Source organism: Urocitellus parryii, chromosome 10, assembly GCF_045843805.1.
Source record: "Urocitellus parryii isolate mUroPar1 chromosome 10, mUroPar1.hap1, whole genome shotgun sequence".
Lineage (NCBI taxonomy): Eukaryota > Metazoa > Chordata > Mammalia > Rodentia > Sciuridae > Urocitellus > Urocitellus parryii.
Genome location: NC_135540.1, coordinates 136,443,546 through 136,461,951, shown reverse-complemented (window position 1 = coordinate 136,461,951; position 18,406 = coordinate 136,443,546). Strand labels below are relative to the sequence as shown.

Genomic DNA, 18,406 nt, shown 5'->3' with positions numbered 1-18,406 from the left:
ATTGCCAGAGAGAATCCAGGGCCCTGGGTCTGGGCTGGAGCCCCAGAATTGTTTATTAAGCTTTCCAGGCAATTACAATAATCACCCAGGTTTGTGAAACACCAATATCATCCAAACACCCTCACTGTGGGTAAAAGAAACACAGATTTAAGAAAACAGAGATGGAGGAAACTGCCTGAGGTCACTCAGCTGGTCAGTGGAGAGCAAAGACGGTTGGTCCCTCCACCTAATCTTCAGGGCACCTCCTGGGTCACCTCATGGCTGTTTGACAGTCCATGAACCTCCAGTATGGATCGCTTTCAGTCAATCAATAAGGCTTTATTGGGTGCATGTTTGGTGCTAGGCACCAGGTTTTGGCCTCGTGGGGTTCATGGTCTGATGGGAAACTGGTCAGGTAGCTTACGGAAGCAACGTGACATGAAGGTACTTTGAGGGAAAGCAGCTTGATGCACAAGCAAAGGGGCACACGAGGGGTTAGCAATTTCTCCCTGGGAGGCTTTAGAGGAAGGAAGCAAAAAATAAGTAGAGTGTCCTTACCTGTGAGCCTTTGTTTTAATAAGCCACTTATGTGCTGGGACTTGATATAATTAAGTTAGAATCCACAATGTTAAATGGAATGTGTGTAAGGGTATTTATTATGTGGATAAGAAAAAATATGACGCCACTGAATATGTTAGGGCAAGTATGTAGGACCAATCTAGAGGTACCAGGAGAACTTCCTGTAGACATGGACCTCTGACTGAGCCCAGGCTGCGACTCTGCTTGTGACCAATGGTGGAAGTCAGCCCTTGTCTGCACCGTGCAGAACATGAGAGGGGTCAGCACATTCACCGCAATTACAGAGGGGTTTACCATTTCCAGGGTGAAATGAGAAGGGGTGGAATTCATTTTCTGATGGGAACTACAAGGTCACTGCGAAGGGCACACTTTCATTTGTAATTAGCACAGTAAGCCACATGGTATCTCTGAAGGATGGTTTGGCAAAATTTAAGAAAAATACAATGTACTCAAAATGTCCTTTAAGCCAGTCTGTCAGATATCATACCAACACCCACTGAATTAGTTTTCTATTGCTATGAAGTCAATTACCCCCAGACTTGGGACCTAAAATAACTATAACAATTCACTATCACTCCTAGTTTCTGTGGGTGAGGAACATGGGGGCAGCTCGGCTGGGTACTTCTAGCTGGGGTCATTGCTGAGGTTGCAGTGAAGTAAAAAGCCAGGTTACAATGACCCAAAGCCCTGACTGGTGGTTTCCAAGTTGGTTGAGCCAAAGGGCCACAAGTCGGTACTGAATGTCAGCAGGGTGTCTTGTCCACAGGCTCACGTTGCTGCTGGAATGTTCCTGCAGTATGGTGTCCAGCTTCATCCAGGAAGAGAAATGCAAGGGACCCAGGAGGGAGCTTCAGTGCCTTGGGTGGCATTGGAGATGACTGACACCGCCACCATCCCTGCTGAGGTCTTCCAGGGTCACAATTAGCTCTGATTTAATCAGGGGGTAACACCAAGGTGCGATTATCAGGAGGTGCGAACCTTAGGGGAGGGGCCCTTTGGGAGGCTGACTAGCTCATACATCAAAGGAGAAAACATTCAGAAAGAGCTCTGGATACCTGCACTGCACTGGGAATCAGTGGATGGTGAATGATGGCCCAGACCTCTGGTTTTTCAGATCAGAAAACTGAGTCTAAAAGGTCCGACTGATCATGCAGGCAGTTTCATCTTTGTTTATGGTGATACTGGCAAGTGCTCTACTACTGAGCTACATCCCCAGACCTTTCTATTTTATTTTGGGATAGGGTCTTGCTAAGTTGCCCAGGTTGTCCTTGAACTTGCGATCTTCCCGCCTCAGGCTCCCAAGCTGACGGGATTATAGTTGTGGACCACTGTGCCTGGCTAGGCAATTGGGTTTTGAGACAGGAGAAGTAAGTTTTCTAACTGTCCTCTTCAGGGTCTTTCTTCCAAGGGAAATCCCAGCCAAGGTGCAGAGTGGGGGCCCACCTGCTAGAAATCCGTGGTCTGCAGAGTTGAAGAAGAGCAGATGTTTTAGAAGGAAGAGTGGGAAAGCTGTGAGAGGATTCTGCATGTCAGACAGAGGAATTCACTTTTCTTTGATGGAAAAGGCCACAGAGGGCCGCTGGGGGGGTGTGGCACTAGAGAGTGACTTAAAACCCATAGGTAAGCCCATTCTCTCAGCTGTGTGTGCAACGGTTTGTGAGGCCTCTGAGGTAAGCTGTTGGAGCGATCCACCAGGTGTTGGGAGACCAGGGCAGCAGCCAAGGAAAACAAAAAGGGGTCTGAGACATGGCATCCAGGCGTCCCCACCATGTGCAATATGTAGGTTCCATGTTCATTAAGGACTGAGGGCGAAGGTGAGGGTGGCTAAATGTGCATGGGCAGTGCCCAAGACATGTGCCTCCCTCAGTCCAACCCACAGCCCCGAGTCCGCTTCCCTCCACAGCGTGGGAGGCCCAGGAACATCCAGTACAACTCAGGATCAGGACTTGGAAGCAAGTAGTCTGCCCTTCCTCGTTTCCAGCTCTCCAGAATGGAAACCTGGTGTCATGAAGGGCCAGACATGTTTCTGAGCTCAGCCCAGAGGGCCCTGCCCTACTGACAGGCTCACTTCCTGCAGGGAGGGTGCTCTGGGGGAGGGCTCCCTCCAGGCTCTCCTGCAAGCCCTCTTTCCCCACCCAATATGCTCTGACCGCACCTGCATGCCACGTTCTCCACAGATGGAACCTCTCCTGATACCTTAGGTGCCATGGCCTTCCTGGCTCTTCTGCTTACTCCTCCAGGCTGGGGGCCTCCTGAGGCAGACACCAGGTCTGTACATGCTGTGCCCCCAGGGTGTGGCCTGAACACCATGATTTTGCTCTCTGAAAAAGCTTGACAAATAATATTCTCTCTCCTAATTTCATTAGCTTTAGATCCAGAAACTAAGGTTTACAGTCACAAGGCAGAATCTAGCCCATCCTTGGGGCTGCTATTCACAAAACCATTGCTGTAGATGTAGCATGTTCTCTAGAACAGAGAAATGCCTTGTTCTAACAAAAATGGTAAGACAATGTTTGAAAACAGGCAAGAAAGGGACTTGAGAAAGAAACCCATTTTCTAACAGGCATGAAGATTCTGAATGGGGTAAGAGTGGCCCTGGCCACACAGAGGAAGCTGGCCAACAGAACTTGAAAAGCTGGATTAGACAGGGCATATGCCCTCTAACTGGTCATCAGTTACCACTACTCCCTACTTGCTGAGGGCCATTGCCAAGTAGGAATGATGATTCGAAATCCTTGCCAGCTTACCCCATCTTAAATGGACTTGCCTTTGAAATCCGCTGTGACCTTGCATGTGTGTTTGAGAAAGGCGACCCTGCTCAAGGTGATCGAGGGTGGATCCAGGTTTAAGGTGTATCCTGCAGGTTTGAGGAAGTATCCTGCAGGTTTGAGGAAGTATCCGGGTTTAAGATAATTTGGGTTGAGGGCGTTCCCCGTTTAAGACAATAGTGGTTTTAGGGAAGTTGCAGGTTGAAGATTATTGCTGCTGGGAATAGGGTGTTCCTGCTGCTTGAGTCCCTGCTTGAGTTCTCGTGAGATTCAAATGGGATTTGGAAAAAAGCCTCGTGGAGTAGGTGAATTGGGCGGGCAGATTTTAGATTTCCCCTGAACTTGTGTGGAGGCCGGTGTAAGTTCGGGAATAAAGAATTGCTGTTTGAATCTACAAAGCTGTGAGTGGCTCGTGATTCAGTGCCAAGCCGAGACTTTGGCACCTACTGTCTTGCACACTTACCTGCTTTTTATTCCTGTGATTACATGGATAACCTCTGAAGGCATATGAGTCCACAACCCTGCAATATGATACAATGCTTCAAAAGGAATCCTTTCCATCTTTGGGGAGAAAATGTTTGCAAGGTTCTTTGTTAAGCTGGATAGAAATCTTCATAGCTTCTCCCTATTTATCTTATTTCTGGGTACCACAGGTCCTATAGCACAGATACAGCCTTGCCCTGAAGCACACTGTCTGACCTATTTGAATTCTACCTTCAGAGTCTCTCTGAGCCCTTCTCTTTTCCACATTAATTTAGCATGAAGTCTTCCTTCAACTGTTTCATAAGACATTGAGTCCCCTCACTGTAATCAGAATGCACCTTATTTCTTTAAAGAGGAACATCCATAAGGCAAAAAATACTGTAGGCCTGGCCTAATCCTTTGCAATCCAGGATGCAGTCCAAAACCCAGCTGCACCAGCATCCTTGGGAACTCATTACAAATGCAGAACCTCAAGCCCACTGCAGACCTACCCAATCAAGATCCCAGGTGACTCACACACACAACCTACTCAGAGGAGAACCGTCTTCACCTTATGTAGCATAAGGCTACATGAGCTTTTGAAGGTTATTATGATATCCTATTGGCCTTGTTTCCTCCTATCAGACATACCTGCTTTTTTCTACCCTTATTGCTAAGCTGCATCTTATATATTATTGTTTTTTTAAATATTTTTTAGTTTTAGGTGGATACAATATTTTATTTTTATGTGGTGCTGAGGATCGAACCCAGTGCCTCACACATGCTAGGTGAGCACTCTACCACTTGAGCCATAACCTCAGCCCCATATATTATTGTTTTATTGAAGCATTTAACAGTCTTATTACATTTTGGTGAGTTCTGCATGTGCCTACGACTAAGTTCTGAAGGGGCAAAACACATCATGTTAATCTGTCTTTGATGTCAAGCAAAGACCCCAGTATGTCATAGTTGCTTGTGCAAGAAGTAATCAAAAACTAGAAACACTGAAATGACAGAGAAAATCAACATACCCAGGTATGGCATGATCCAGGGCTCAAGCACAGTGGCAGGGATTTGGACTCTTGACCCCCATGCCTTGGCATCAGCCCTGTCCCTGGGGAGGCTCTCTCTCTGCGGCCTCACATTGGCTGCCAACATTGCTCAGAGCTACATGTCTTTTTATTCTAGTCCAGTGGGTATACTGTTCTGGAAACTTCTGTGAGAAAAGCTTTTTCCTTTTCTGTTTCAGAAACCTCAGCAAATTTCTCCTCCGGTTTCATTAGCTCTGATGGACTGATCAGCTCAACTCTGGGCCAACCACTGAGGTGAGGGGAGAATATCACCTAATATGCTGAAACGAGTAAGGATCCACTCTCAGAGCAACGAGTGGCCAAAATGGAGAAGGAGGGCTCCACCAACAATTCGGGAAACTGATGTTGGGAGGAGTGGTGACATGGGCACCAGGAGGCAGCGGATGTCTGCCTCTCAGGTTCCTTTCAATCTCCCAAGTGCACAGGACACCCAGCATCTCAGCCACCACCAGTGTGGGTTATGGCCCCAAACTTCTCTGTTTTCAAAAGGCACACAATTATTATGCTCCTCTGCTTGTTTCAGTAATCAACTTTAAAGGGCCTGGCCTACCTCCTCCTGGAATAATGAAGCAGTCACAGGAGCTCTCGGGCCACTCCAAAAACCACTCCAGAGCGGTCTGCCACACATAAGAGGGTGAACTTGAAAGGCAGCATCCAAACTTGGGTGGAAGACTTTTGTGTTTTCCAAAAGCTCAATAAGCAGAAGTAACCACAATGTGTTTGAAACTTTATAGCATGTGTCTTCAGGAGACAAAGTGCCTCAAACTACAAAGTAATCATGGGGAGACTTGTAATTTTTTAAATTAAAAACTGTAGGCAGGAGAGGTAACAGTTGAAGTAAAACAAGCACGAATTCTACTTTTTGTTTCAAAAATAAAACCCGAGGTATGGGGAAAATTGTAATATGGAATTTAGAAATAGGCTTTCTCTGCCTGCTGTTTCTGTGTGTTCATTATGCCTGCTTGCCTTGGCCCAAAAGGCTCTCAGCGACTGGCCACACTTAGCTGAGAGACCCAAGGCGGGAACAGGGAAGGGGTTCAATTTCTGACTTCAAGGGGAAAATTATCACCAGCTCCTTTGGGCAAACACTGCAGGTCGAGGTGGTCAGCGTGAGAGCACAGGTGGACTAATACAGGCCCATGGCCAATTCTCCAGAGAACCATAAACCAGACCTGTTCAATTCCCAGGAAGGACGTCAGTGGAGCAGGGCATCTGGAGAGCAGATAGAAACAGGTCCCAGTTTCTTCCATTATACCTCAGAAGCATCTGGGGCAGCTCCTGGCTTCACCACTGACTCAAGGAGGGCTCTTAACTGTCTCCTCACTTATCCTCAGCTTCAGTTCCCTCGGAGAGAGGGGCCAATGATTCCTTTCTCATTGATTGGTGTGAAGTGTGTGACAAGTGCTAGAAACGTCCAGAACTGGCCATTCTAGAAAAGTCCACAGAGGCCATTTTTCCCCTGCCCCCACTCAGTCCCTTTCAGTGCTCAAACTTTATAAAATACACAACTGAAGAATTCTGTTCTCATCATAGACCAGCAGCACTGAGCTTGTACAATCATATGTATGTATAAAGTCACACCTTATAGTATTGCAGTAGCTGTCCTGGGTCAGGAGAGGGAAGCTTTTCAAAGTCCTCAAGTTTTCACACAGATATAAACAACAGAATGACCAAAAGGAACTTGGTCCCAATCCTTACTAAATATAAAACCTTGGACAAGTTAGTTCAGTAGTGGGCTTCAATCAACCACGTCATTTAAAATAGCAGCAACAACAACAAACATGTCTCCTACAAGACTGTAAAGCCTATGAAGGTTAACATCTCACTTATTCAACTTTATATTCTCCTAAAGGCCCTGGTTTGCATATGTTAGGAAGATGTTGAAAGGAAGGATAAACCGAACTGTGTGAAGGGCTTAAAAGGATGCTAAATTATTATAAAAGATACAGAAATCCAAATAAGGAAGTTAGATCTAGTACCTAATGAGTACAGTCAAAATGTTTAAGTCATCTTTAATTTAAATTTTTAAACTTAATTTCTTTTCTAGAGATAGATGATCTACCCAGTCTAGCACTGAGCTTCCATAACCTCTGGCAAGTTACTTATTTTGTCTCCTTAGCCACACAAGGATGTGAAAGAAGTTTTATAAAATCCCTCACAGCTCCAAAATCAAATGTCCAAAACTTCTGCACACACTGTGGCAACTTTCCTATGAGAAAGGCACCCTGCTAGGCACTGTTAGGGACACAAGAGAGAAGAAACACAGAACTGCCCTTCAATTAGCTCATGACTTAGGAAACAGTAAGAGAGGGATACGAATAGCTCTGATTTAATGCAGCAAGGGTGGTGGGCTCCTTCTAAGAGGGAGTAACATGGAGCCGTCAGCTAGCTTTGTACAGGAGTGGCATCCATTCCTGTTTCACTGTAGCAAATACAGGGTACCCATCATGCCAGGCACCATATCGGAACACAAAACACATCTATGATCAAGACAAAGAAAACTGCCTTTATGGTGCCCAACGTCTTGTGGCAGGAGACAGACAATGGGGACGCCACAAGAGGAAACACAAAGCAGACAGAAATAAGTTCACAGTGCTATTTGCACAAAGGTCTAAGAGTAGCCGAGAAAAGATAGAAAGGTAGGATGCGGCTGTCACAGAGCTTCTGAAAAGCCAAGCTGTAGAATTCAGACTTTAATGAATCCAACAAAATAACCTAACAACTCCAAGTCACTGGCTATATACTGAACTTCAGAGGATCACTGACCATATATTCAATTATAATTTTTCTATAATAAAAAGAAAGATGGCCAAAAGAAATTTTTAAAAAATTTAATTTAAATAAATTTATTTGTGAGAGAAAAACATCTGAACATCAGGTACAGTCTGATCCACAATGATCTAACAGGATGTTATAACTCATTCTGAAGTACTCTAATACAGTTTGTAGGGAAAATTCCATGTGGAGCATCAGCTGAACACTTATTAAAATTCATAAAGCCATCTAAGCTGAGCATAATACAATACATAATGACCATGATACAGTAATAAAAATACAATATCAAATACTCACTACTTTGTGAGTTACAAACTATAGTATAAACAATTTAGGCCTCTTTTTAAAAAATGAAAAAATATTTCTATTACAGCCTTATTTCAAGCATTTTCAGTTAGGTACAGCTTTATATATTTTCACTTAAAACAGATAGCAAAAGAATGCCTTCTTAAGTAAGTGCAGGTAAAATATGTGACTTTTTCAATATTTGCACTCTGAAGTATACTATGACATACGTGAGTTCAGATAAGAGAATGAAACTGTGTTGTGGCAAAATTCTGGCTGATAATCAAGACTTGGACGGTTTTCACATTTGGTTAAAAAATTTCACGCTGGGAAAAAAAAAAAGAAGTGAGGATATAAGGAACCAACATCACTCCTTTCAATGAAGCAGTCCAATTCCAGAGAGTGGGCTTTCCGTTTTGATTTCAAAGTGTGTGGTCCCAAAGTTGAACTCCTTCCAGTCAAGGCACTGCCTGTGGCTGAGAGGCAGTACTCAGTGATGAAGCGATGGGGAGGAGAGTGGGAACTGAACTACAGAGTGGTCACTGATAAACAAGCTCCTAGATGGCCCAGGGTGGCCAGCGCTCCAACCCAGGAGGAAAACACGCTCACTGCACCGCACACATGGAGCTCCGGGGCGGGTGAACAGTTCTTGACATGGAATCCTGGCTGTAGTTTACAATATCTGCCTTCACCACCCTCTGTCATAAGAGAAAAGAGTTATTATCGGTACATCAGAAAGAGCTCCTTACAGTATATTTTTATTTTCTGAACTTTGGTGAACCCCTGATGATAAACATCATAAAAGAAGCAGGAGTTGATATTGAAAGAATCAGTCAGAACTAATGAACAGCTGTGTTTTTGGTTTTCTTGTTTGTGTGTTTCATTTTTTTTAAAAAGGCAATGGCAACTCAGTTATTGAGTCTTTTCTGGTTTTATAACATTAATTTGCAGTTTTCAGAGTCTCATAAAAATGTAACAGATCAACATGAAAATTAAACCCTGATCATAATTTAAAAGAATCAAGATAAATCATAAATCATTCACACATACTTTAATTCATGACTTTTTATCATCTATTAAATATTTCCAAAACCAGGATACTCAGCCATACCTCCTCTTAGAATGTTTACATGGGTCTGTGTGTCAGTGAGGAGAGGTATGCTGAAGAGGAGTGAGGAAGAAGGCAGAAATGTTCTGGGAAACCAAGTTTTAAAAACTTTTCTAGTTTTAAACACTTGCCTCCTAAATCCCTAACTTACTGCCAAATAATTCACTATTGGATTGTGAATAAAAATAAGGTATAATGAGGAATTTAAAAAATGACTTCATGTTCATGTTTTTAAAATAATTCAATCTAAAAGATACTTTTAATTCTTCTCTTCTTTCCACTAACCCATATGTATAGAAACATCTGAAACAATGAATTTATCAAAGTGCCCTAATATTTATCTCTAAGTAATAATTTAAATTAAAACAAATCCTTTACTGATTTCAACTCTTTAAGTCTGCACACAGAAGCAGACAAAAAAGGCCAATTCAAGGCAAATTTGAAAATACTCTTTCAATTCCCAGCTATGTCAGAAAAAACGGTAAGGAATGAATAAGGAAAGGGCTGCCTCCACTCTCCACTTCACTGCACGTGTAATAAACACAACCATGAAGACAAACATGTTTGAAAGTAACTGAAATGTTATTTTAATTTGTTCTAAATTTCTTGTTTAATTTTTAAGTCTTTTGACAAAAAAATCAATTTTTCAAAGTTCTAAAACAGGACTTATGCAATATTAATTTACAAAAATGTACAATAATCATCTGAATTTCCCTATTCATAAGGAATAAAGAACAAGATAGCATTCACTGGCCATCCCCTCCCACCTCCCCAAATTCCAATAATTTATCCATTAATACCTGACTACTGTACTGAACAGATTCTACTCTGAGAAGAGCTGGTATGTTGATTATCTTCTTCCGGATACTTCACTATTTCTGCCCTGACAATATGCTGTCAATTCCGTACAATATAAACAAGATGAAGGAGAAAGAATAAAAGAGAGAGAGAGAGAGAGAGAGGGAGAGAGAGAGGGAGAATGAAAAGTATGTTCAATGACTGAAAACAGAAGGAAACACCAAAGTAGAAAAAGAAGATTAACATATAAATTTAAACATGTCACAAAAGAAACAGCAGAAGCATGCAAACAAAAAAAAAAAAAAAAACAATAGGAACAGAGACCCAATAAACAATACTCTTTATAATTCTATTTAAATATTGAAATAGATATGTACATTGAACTTCCCAGACATGTAAGTTCTATTTTTTACCCCACAATCATATATAACATATATAACGCCCAGTATATCAGAGGACTTTTCTACACTAAAGTACAGTAAGAGAATTAATTCCATTTCCTTTGACGCACATTGCTGAGGATCTTATGTGCCAGTTACTCTCTGCTGGGAACACAAGGGTAAATTACGCAACTATTTGTCATACAACCCAAATGCTTTGCTAGTGGACCTATGCTGTAAGAACACAAAGAGAGAGTAATTAAGCATCTTTCAATGCAGGGCACGGAATGAAGAAATTAGAGGCTATTTTTACATTTAATAATATTTGTTACTTGTCCAAAATTTCCTTTTGAAATTACTCCTCCACCCCTCCTAACCCTGACCTTTGTGCTTCCAAACTGATGTTCAGAAATAACAATTGTGAGACATGTAAAAAAATATATAGAATATGTATTGTCTTCACAAATAGCAGCCCATATTAAGATGCTATAGCTATTGTTTTCAAACATCTAAGAGTTTTGCTAAGTAAAAATAATAAACTACACTATAATGTTTTTTAACTGCTTCAGCCCTTAGGATGAAACAACATGCATGACACAGATAACAAGCTCCCCATTATTTTTAGACTTGAAGCTATCCTTGCTTTTCTGTATGACCACAATATTTTATTTCAGAAAATCTTTCCTTTGCACTAGAATCTATAAATATAATAACACAAACAGAAACGCATCTTGATATGGGCTGCTGTTTGTGAAGACACGTATGAATAAAGATCAGGTGAACAATTGAGAGTAAATTAATAGGATGCTAAGGCATATGTATGTATGCATTACCTTAGGTCAGTTCTGCTTAAGTTCTCTAGCAAACAGTATTAACTTCTGGACAAGATTCATGATTTACTAGGCACTCAACTATGGACAGAAGCACTCCTAACCACCAGATGAGGGCTGAGGAGGGGTCCTCAGTGAACTGTTGAGCACCACCACCTGGCCTCCCTAAACCTGACTGCTGAATGTCAAACTATGAATTACAGTGAAGAAAGGGGAATTTCTAATCAGTAAGCAACTCATCAATCCAACAAATGTTGATTTATGCCTATCCTATAAACAACCAGCTTACTGAACTATGCTCCAGACATTTTGATCAGAGTACCTGACTAACATAAATGACTTTGGTTTTCCTCATCCATCTTATAAAATTAAAGAAGAATTAACAAGGCAAGGCAGCATCTTTCTTAGGGGTCTTGACTCTATGACAAAAATCTTTGTATGATGTTTCTAAACTGTAAGCCATAATGAAGGCTACAGATTCAAAACTTAGCTTTCTATGATTAGAAAAATTAATTTCCATGTCATAAACTTCATGGTAGGTGGTTTCACAGCAGCTGGCTTGTTTATAAGTCATTTATTGATTTTTTTCTCAGAGAAAATATGGTCTACAAAACACTGACCTTTATTTTTAGAGTCAGAAAGTACACTAATTATTCTCAGCTATTGGCCAATGGAGTAAAAATAATGAAGTGGCTTTAGGAGGAAAGGAGCCTTGTGGGTGATCAGGAGCTTACTTAACTCTGACCTTCAAAGAGCATTTGCAAGTGGATACTGGAAAGGGAAGTGGTAGAGATCCAGAGCCTACACAAGAAGCAGCCTAGGGCTGGGCTAAAAGGTGTAAAGATGATAGATGGATTCATAGGAAGGCATTAAAGATAAATTTAGTTAACTGTATAATTGTGCCTTAATCTAGATAGTATCTACCTCAGTAAAAGACATGGTTTGTCATACCCAGAATATGGAGCAATATTTATTACTATCTCTATTCTAGGTGTTGTGAACATTTAGATAAATAGTGTGTGATCTCTGTTTTTGAGATGTGTAAGACTAGGACAAAAAAAAAAAACAGATGTGTAAACTATTAAAGAGTAATCTGGTTGATATACAAAGTATAGCAAGATTACAGATTATCATATGCAGCATGGACACAAGCATGTTAATAGCACAGTACTTTGCACAGAACAGAAACTAAAATAAAAGTTACTATTGTTCTTCTGTGTAATGGGCCATTATATGCTACCAGTAACATTCATAACTTTGGGTAAGTTATTTCATCTCTTTAGTCTTCACAAACAACTAATTTATAAAACACAAAGTTTATCCATGTGGTGTCTAAAATCCCAGATAGTCTTGAAATTTTATTTTAAAATAAATTTAAAAGGTGAATAGGAAAAAGAAAAATAGGATATGATGGGGAAATCCATTAAGCAAAGTTCAATACAGGGGTATGTACAAAATGAGTAACTATGTTCTTTAAGGAAGACAAGTGGTACTTAGAGAAGGGATTTCTGGTGCAGTCCTCAAAAACACTGGAGAAAATGATAAAAAGATTAACATTTGGATAAGAAGAATTGAAGTTCTCCCAGGGCTACTTAAAGAAGGTTGATATTCAGGTAAGTGAAAAAGCAGGGAAGTCTTAGGACCAGGCCTTCAATGGGCGTTAGTGTTACACAGCTACTAGCTAAGATGTTAATGAAGACTCAACTGAAATCTAGAGCATGCTTACCACATGCTAGGTCCTATTTAGACACTGTCATATACAGTATGAAAATGATCTGAGGAGACATCAATGTACCAGACATTACAGAAATTTTTAAGAAACTAATGCATACCTAATTAAACAAATTCTTAGTTTATTAACTGACAAGAAAAATGCCAAGGCTAACAATGTATTTACAACCCTTAACAAAAGCATATATGGCAAAACTTCTATGCAATTAAGATTTAAAAAAAAAAAGATTGTGCATTCATCACAGGTTATCCAGTGAATTATTAAAAAGCTAAACACTGTACTTTATGAAGAACAGCAGTTAGAAATTTATTTTTCCTCTGAAGCTCTATTTTTCAAACAGAAACATAGGAACAATCTGAGAAACCAGAACACCTGTTAACAACAGTCCCAATTTTCACACTATCTTAGAGGGAAATATTTGGGGGAGGAGAAATATTGATAAATAATGCAAATAAAATTATTAACTAAGTTAGGGATTGTGAGAAATGCATCTGTAACGTATCTAATTGTTTAAATGTTTTCCTGCTCCATTTATCCTGAAGCTCCTTGAAGATAGGGACTTTACCTTATTCATCTCTGTTCACAGATTTTAGTATGCTCCCTGGCAATGAACAGACTCTCAAAATGTTTGCTGCATTAATAAATCGCATTCACTTTCCTTTCTTCCTTTTCCTGATTTGTTACAAAACTTATAAAATGTGTTGATAACCTGACTTTATGATTCCCACACAAAAGCAACCTGGGTTAGAACTAAAATATCAAAATCCCTTTAAATAACCAGTGAATGAAACTAATACGGAAACCTCTTTATAAATGTTTATGTCAGAAATTAAATTATTACTACAGCATGAATTCCCATGTTACATTAATTTTCTGACATTAATTTTCTCCTCAAAATAATATAAAATACTCTCAAACATTACCTTGAATCCCCTCAAGAAATGTCTCAAATATGGAAAACCTGCAGAATTTTCTCCCCCCCACAACACAGGACTTCTTTCTTTCTTTCTCTTGTTTTCTCTCTCTTTTGAGATGGGGGTTCATTCTGTTGCCCAGACTGGTCTTGAACTGTGAAATCCTGGGCTCAAGCAATACTGAATGCTAGGACTATAGACACATGTCACCAGACCCAGCTAAAACTTCTTATTCCTTTAAGCAAACTTTCAAAATTATTTCACTGAAAAATACCAATTGTGAAATTAATAATTGAATTGGCACCTCTACCAATTCATCAGGTTTATGGAGGGATAATGAGTCTTCCCACTGTACATAAAGAATTCTGAGACATGATAGATAGAGGAGGGCTCAGTATCTTACATTTATCTTCACATTCATGAATTAAAATCAAGCTCCACCAATAAACTGAAGACAGAATGAAACCTCAAAGCACAGTAAACAAGGGGCAGTGTGCAGGGACAGAGGGTAGAGGGTTGTTTAGTTAACATGTCCAACATCTCTTTAGTTTAAATATGCCTAGGTGTTAAACACTCCTCTAAATCAAGAGTAACTGGATGCCCTTGTGACAAGAGGGAACTAAGAAAAGTAAAGTTTTCTGGAAATTTTGCCTTTTAAAATTTTTCCAGTTCCTCCTCTTTGGGGGGGGGTCTTCCTGCAACCTGAACACCCACACAGCTCAGGCCAAATGCAAGAGTTCTTCCTTAGTGCAGCTCATACCCCTGTGAAAAACCAGCATGTTTTTCATCCTAAGTATAGCCACCAATCACTGGAGGACCTTGTCTCCACTCCTCTAGGCAAGCAATCTTAGAGTTATATTGGACTTCTGGTTCTCTCTCTTACCGAATCATTCCACACACCCTACAAATTCTTCTTGGCTCTGCTTTGACCTTGTCTTTATCCCAAAATAGCAGTAACCCAGTCATCTCCTTACCTCAATCCCCTTCCTATCCAACCATACACAAAAATACCCCAATAAATTAATTCTATATCAAAATTGCTTTATTCCCTACATAAAAATTATTTCCCTCTTGCTATAGATAACGTTCATCAATATGGCATTCATAAATTCCTATGATCTTTTCTCAAACTCCCTTTATACTCCTATACAAATCGTCACTTATTTTAATCAAACTGCTCTTTTGTTTCCTAAATATGATCTAAGCTTCTCTACCCAGGTACATTGTTCATGTCAGCTCATTTTCAGCCCTTTTCTTCCTCTGCATTCCAAACTGCTCTATACACCTTCCCCCAACATGGTAGAGTAGTGACAGCAGAGGAACTTGTGTCAGACAGACCTGTGTTCAAATCACAGCCTCACCACTCCCTACCCATGGTTTAGTGATCATGTTACTTAGCTTATTCACAGAAACAGTGTCCTGGCCATAAAATAATGAAATGTCACTTGTCCCAGAGAGTTATTCTGAAGAATAAATGAGATAGTTCAGTATCTGGCATAAAATATACTAATTTTCTTTACTAGAGACAGAAACTACAATTTTAAACTCCTTTAACTCTTTCTTACATCCACCATGATATTGTGTATATAATACATGATCAATAAATCATTAACTGTTTGATAATTATCCACAGACTCCAATTAACCAGCAATAAACATCATTTAGAAAAAGAATGGGAAAAGCGGAAAACCAAAGAATCTGAGGTCTACAGGGGTCTGTGTGATCAAACAAATCATCTTGACTCTTCTTTCTTGTATTCTCCCAAACCAAAACCCAGAAACTATTTTTTATGTGCTTGGGACCTGTTTACACAGCATAAAATATCTTACCTTTGTATCTGGCCATGGAAAGTGCTGAAATAAACATCTTTAAATCATGAGAATTAAAAGTAGCAAATTTCCAAGTTCCAACTTTTAATCGAGTCCTAGACATAACCACCTCCTCCATGTAAAACTTTTCAATTGATAGTTGCTCCAATTATTTACACACACACACACACACACACACACACACACACACAGTAGCCACAAGAATGTGACACAGAAATAACTTTAAAAGGAAGAAAAATTTAAGGGTGGGAAAAGATAATTATACCTTTTTAGCTGTACAGCAAAGTAGGAAGGGTGGAGAAAATTGAGGGAAATGTTAGTTTGTTGCTTCTAACCAAACCACTTATGAAGTTTAACTGCAGACTGCTACTCTAATTTTTCATTCTATCAAACATGAGACTTAAGTACAATCACAATGGCATTGTCAAGTTCTTGACTGCTGGTATTCATTTGTTTTAAATCTAAGGAGACTATCGAGGAATAGTGAAAGAACACAGAAATTCTCAATAACCAATAACACTATTAAACTGACAAGATAACATTAAGAACTAATATTATAGTGGAGAGTGTTTTAAAGATGAACAGATTATCCCTGAAAGAACTTAAATGAAGAAATACAAAACAATATGGTCAGAATTTTAACCCATCAATTAGCCACTGATAAAATTTTCATTAATCTTTTTCTTTCCACCAAAAGGGACAAAATGAAGTTTCAAGATCATGATAATTTGGTACAAAGTTAATATCCTTCATCTTCTGCAATTAATACTGATTCATACACATAATCTAAGGTTTTACAGGATATGTACATAGAATGCATGAATGAGATTCATAGACAAAAACTAATGATTTGTTAAAAATTCATTAATTTTTTAAAATATACAGTTCAAGATAATCACCTGTGACTGTTCTATTTCTGCTTTATTTAATTTTATCCCAAGGATTTCAGCAGCAACTTTTTGGAAGCACAGGAAGACCTACATAACAAAAATAGTTCACATGATTTAAAATAGTCATACTTAAAGTTACCTTCAAATAAGCTAAATTTTCTAAAAATCGATAAACAGGAAGAATTGCAAAAATATGATGTAGCATATTATGTGATTCAAAAAAAAACTTTATTGATATTGATCATGTGTAACAACTTATCATTTTTCAAATCATTAAACCATAGTTTGAAAGTCCATGAAATTCAATGAATTAGTCTAAATTTGTATTTATCCCAAAAGCATATGTTTGTAAATATTTAACATGACAAGTATAACCCACCACATTAAAACACACACCTACTAGCATAACAAACTACCATAATTCCTAAAAGAAAATAAAAATAAATTAATCTATAACTTAATGCTCTGGTTTGTCACTGTCAGCTCTATTTTGGTCCACTGAGTTCACTCTAGTCTATCTTAAAAGGTTTTTCTTTTCAACTAGTTAATAATCTTTCTGGTTTTCCTATCAATTTCAACAAACTCTCCATGTCTCTTCAGTAAAACAGCTTGCTACTCTTTACTGTATTTTATCAGTTCAGAATAAAGGAACAATATACTCCATTACTTAAATCTACAGAAGCTTTTCTATAAACAGTCTTTCAAACATAGTCAGCTTACAGCAGGTCCACTATGATTCTCAGAACTTCCATCCTGACATTTATTGCACTATAACTTATCTTTACCTCAAAAGTGTCCTGCCATATGCCTAGCCCTCCAAATCTCATGATTACTCACTGAATATTTACTACAACTTTAATAACTATAATTTCTAATAAAAAAGAGATACATACCTTTGAGAGGTCTACACAATTTTACTCCAAAAAGCATGTTTTAGTTCACTGATGGTCAATGTTAAAAGAACAACAGAAAAGCTAATGTGGTATAACAGAGAGAAAAAGAGCCATCATAAAAGAAAATGAGCAAAGAGATGAAGGAGGTACAAATCATGTAGGATCTTGTGGGCTAGGGAAAAATTTGGCATTTACTTGGAACACAAATGAAAGCCATGGGAGAATGGCCTGATCAGACTTTTATTTTAGTAGGACCCATCCAGTTGGTGTGTTGAGCATTCATTACAGAATCACAAGTGAACAACAAGAAAAATCAACCAGGAGATTAATGTACGAGATTATGGAAACTAAACCAAAGTAGTAGCAGTGGAGTTGGTAAGAAACCAACTCCATCAGGATCTGAATTCATCATTAAAGTAGAACCAAAAGGAATTGGTGATGGATAGATGTGGGTTGTGAGAGAAAAGAGAGTCAAGTATGACCAAAATTTTCTAGGTCTGAGCAACTGGAAGGATAGGATATGCCATTTTTGAAGTGGGCAAGACTGAGATTTGAGAAGAGAATATCAATAGGTCAATTCTGCACGTGTTTAAACTGTTAAACATCTCAGTGGTGATGTCAAGGGGGCAGTTGGATCTACGAGTCTAGGCAAAGCCATGAAACTAAATCAGATGCTAATGGAGTAAGTTTAGAAAATGAGACACCCAAGAACTGAGCCCTACAGCACTCTAATACAGGTTCAAGAAACAAGATGAGAGACTACTTAAGTAGAATGAAATCAGGAGGCATAGAATCCTGGAAGCTAGATGAAGAATCTATTTCAAAGAAGGGAGAGTAATCAACTATTTTATATGCAATTACTAAGTAATAAAGATGGAGATGAAGAAATGACCACTGGATTAAGCAAAAAAGAGGTTGCTGGTGAACTCTGGCCATAGCAGTTTGGGTAGGGGCAAAAGTTTGCTGGAACAAAAACTGAAAGAAGAGGAACTGGAGATAACTCTATCAAGGCCTTCTGCAAGAAAGTGAGGAAAGAAATAAAGTAATAGCAAGAGAGAGATGTGGAATTGAGAGTCTTCTTATTTTTAAGATA

General features: G+C 39.2%; 1 protein-coding gene across 4 annotated transcripts in view; it reads right to left on the bottom strand.

Moving 5' to 3' along the window:
• Nucleotides 1-7,715: 7,715 nt before the first annotated feature.
• Rab28 (RAB28, member RAS oncogene family) overlaps nucleotides 7,716-18,406 on the bottom strand; it is an 80,889-nt gene continuing 70,198 nt past the window's right edge. For 2 of the 4 annotated variants that reach the window (XM_026403335.2, XM_077803191.1), the window contains exons 6-7: nucleotides 16,430-16,507; nucleotides 7,716-8,637 (exon numbers count right to left, since the gene is read on the bottom strand). In XM_026403335.2, the coding sequence (XP_026259120.1) occupies nucleotides 8,545-8,637; nucleotides 16,430-16,507 (171 nt within the window). In that variant the 3' untranslated portion in view covers nucleotides 7,716-8,544. Of the gene's footprint in view, nucleotides 8,638-9,847; nucleotides 9,942-16,429; nucleotides 16,508-18,406 lie in introns of all 4 variants that reach the window. The other 2 variants (XM_026403341.2, XM_026403346.2) reach the window with 2 other exon arrangements.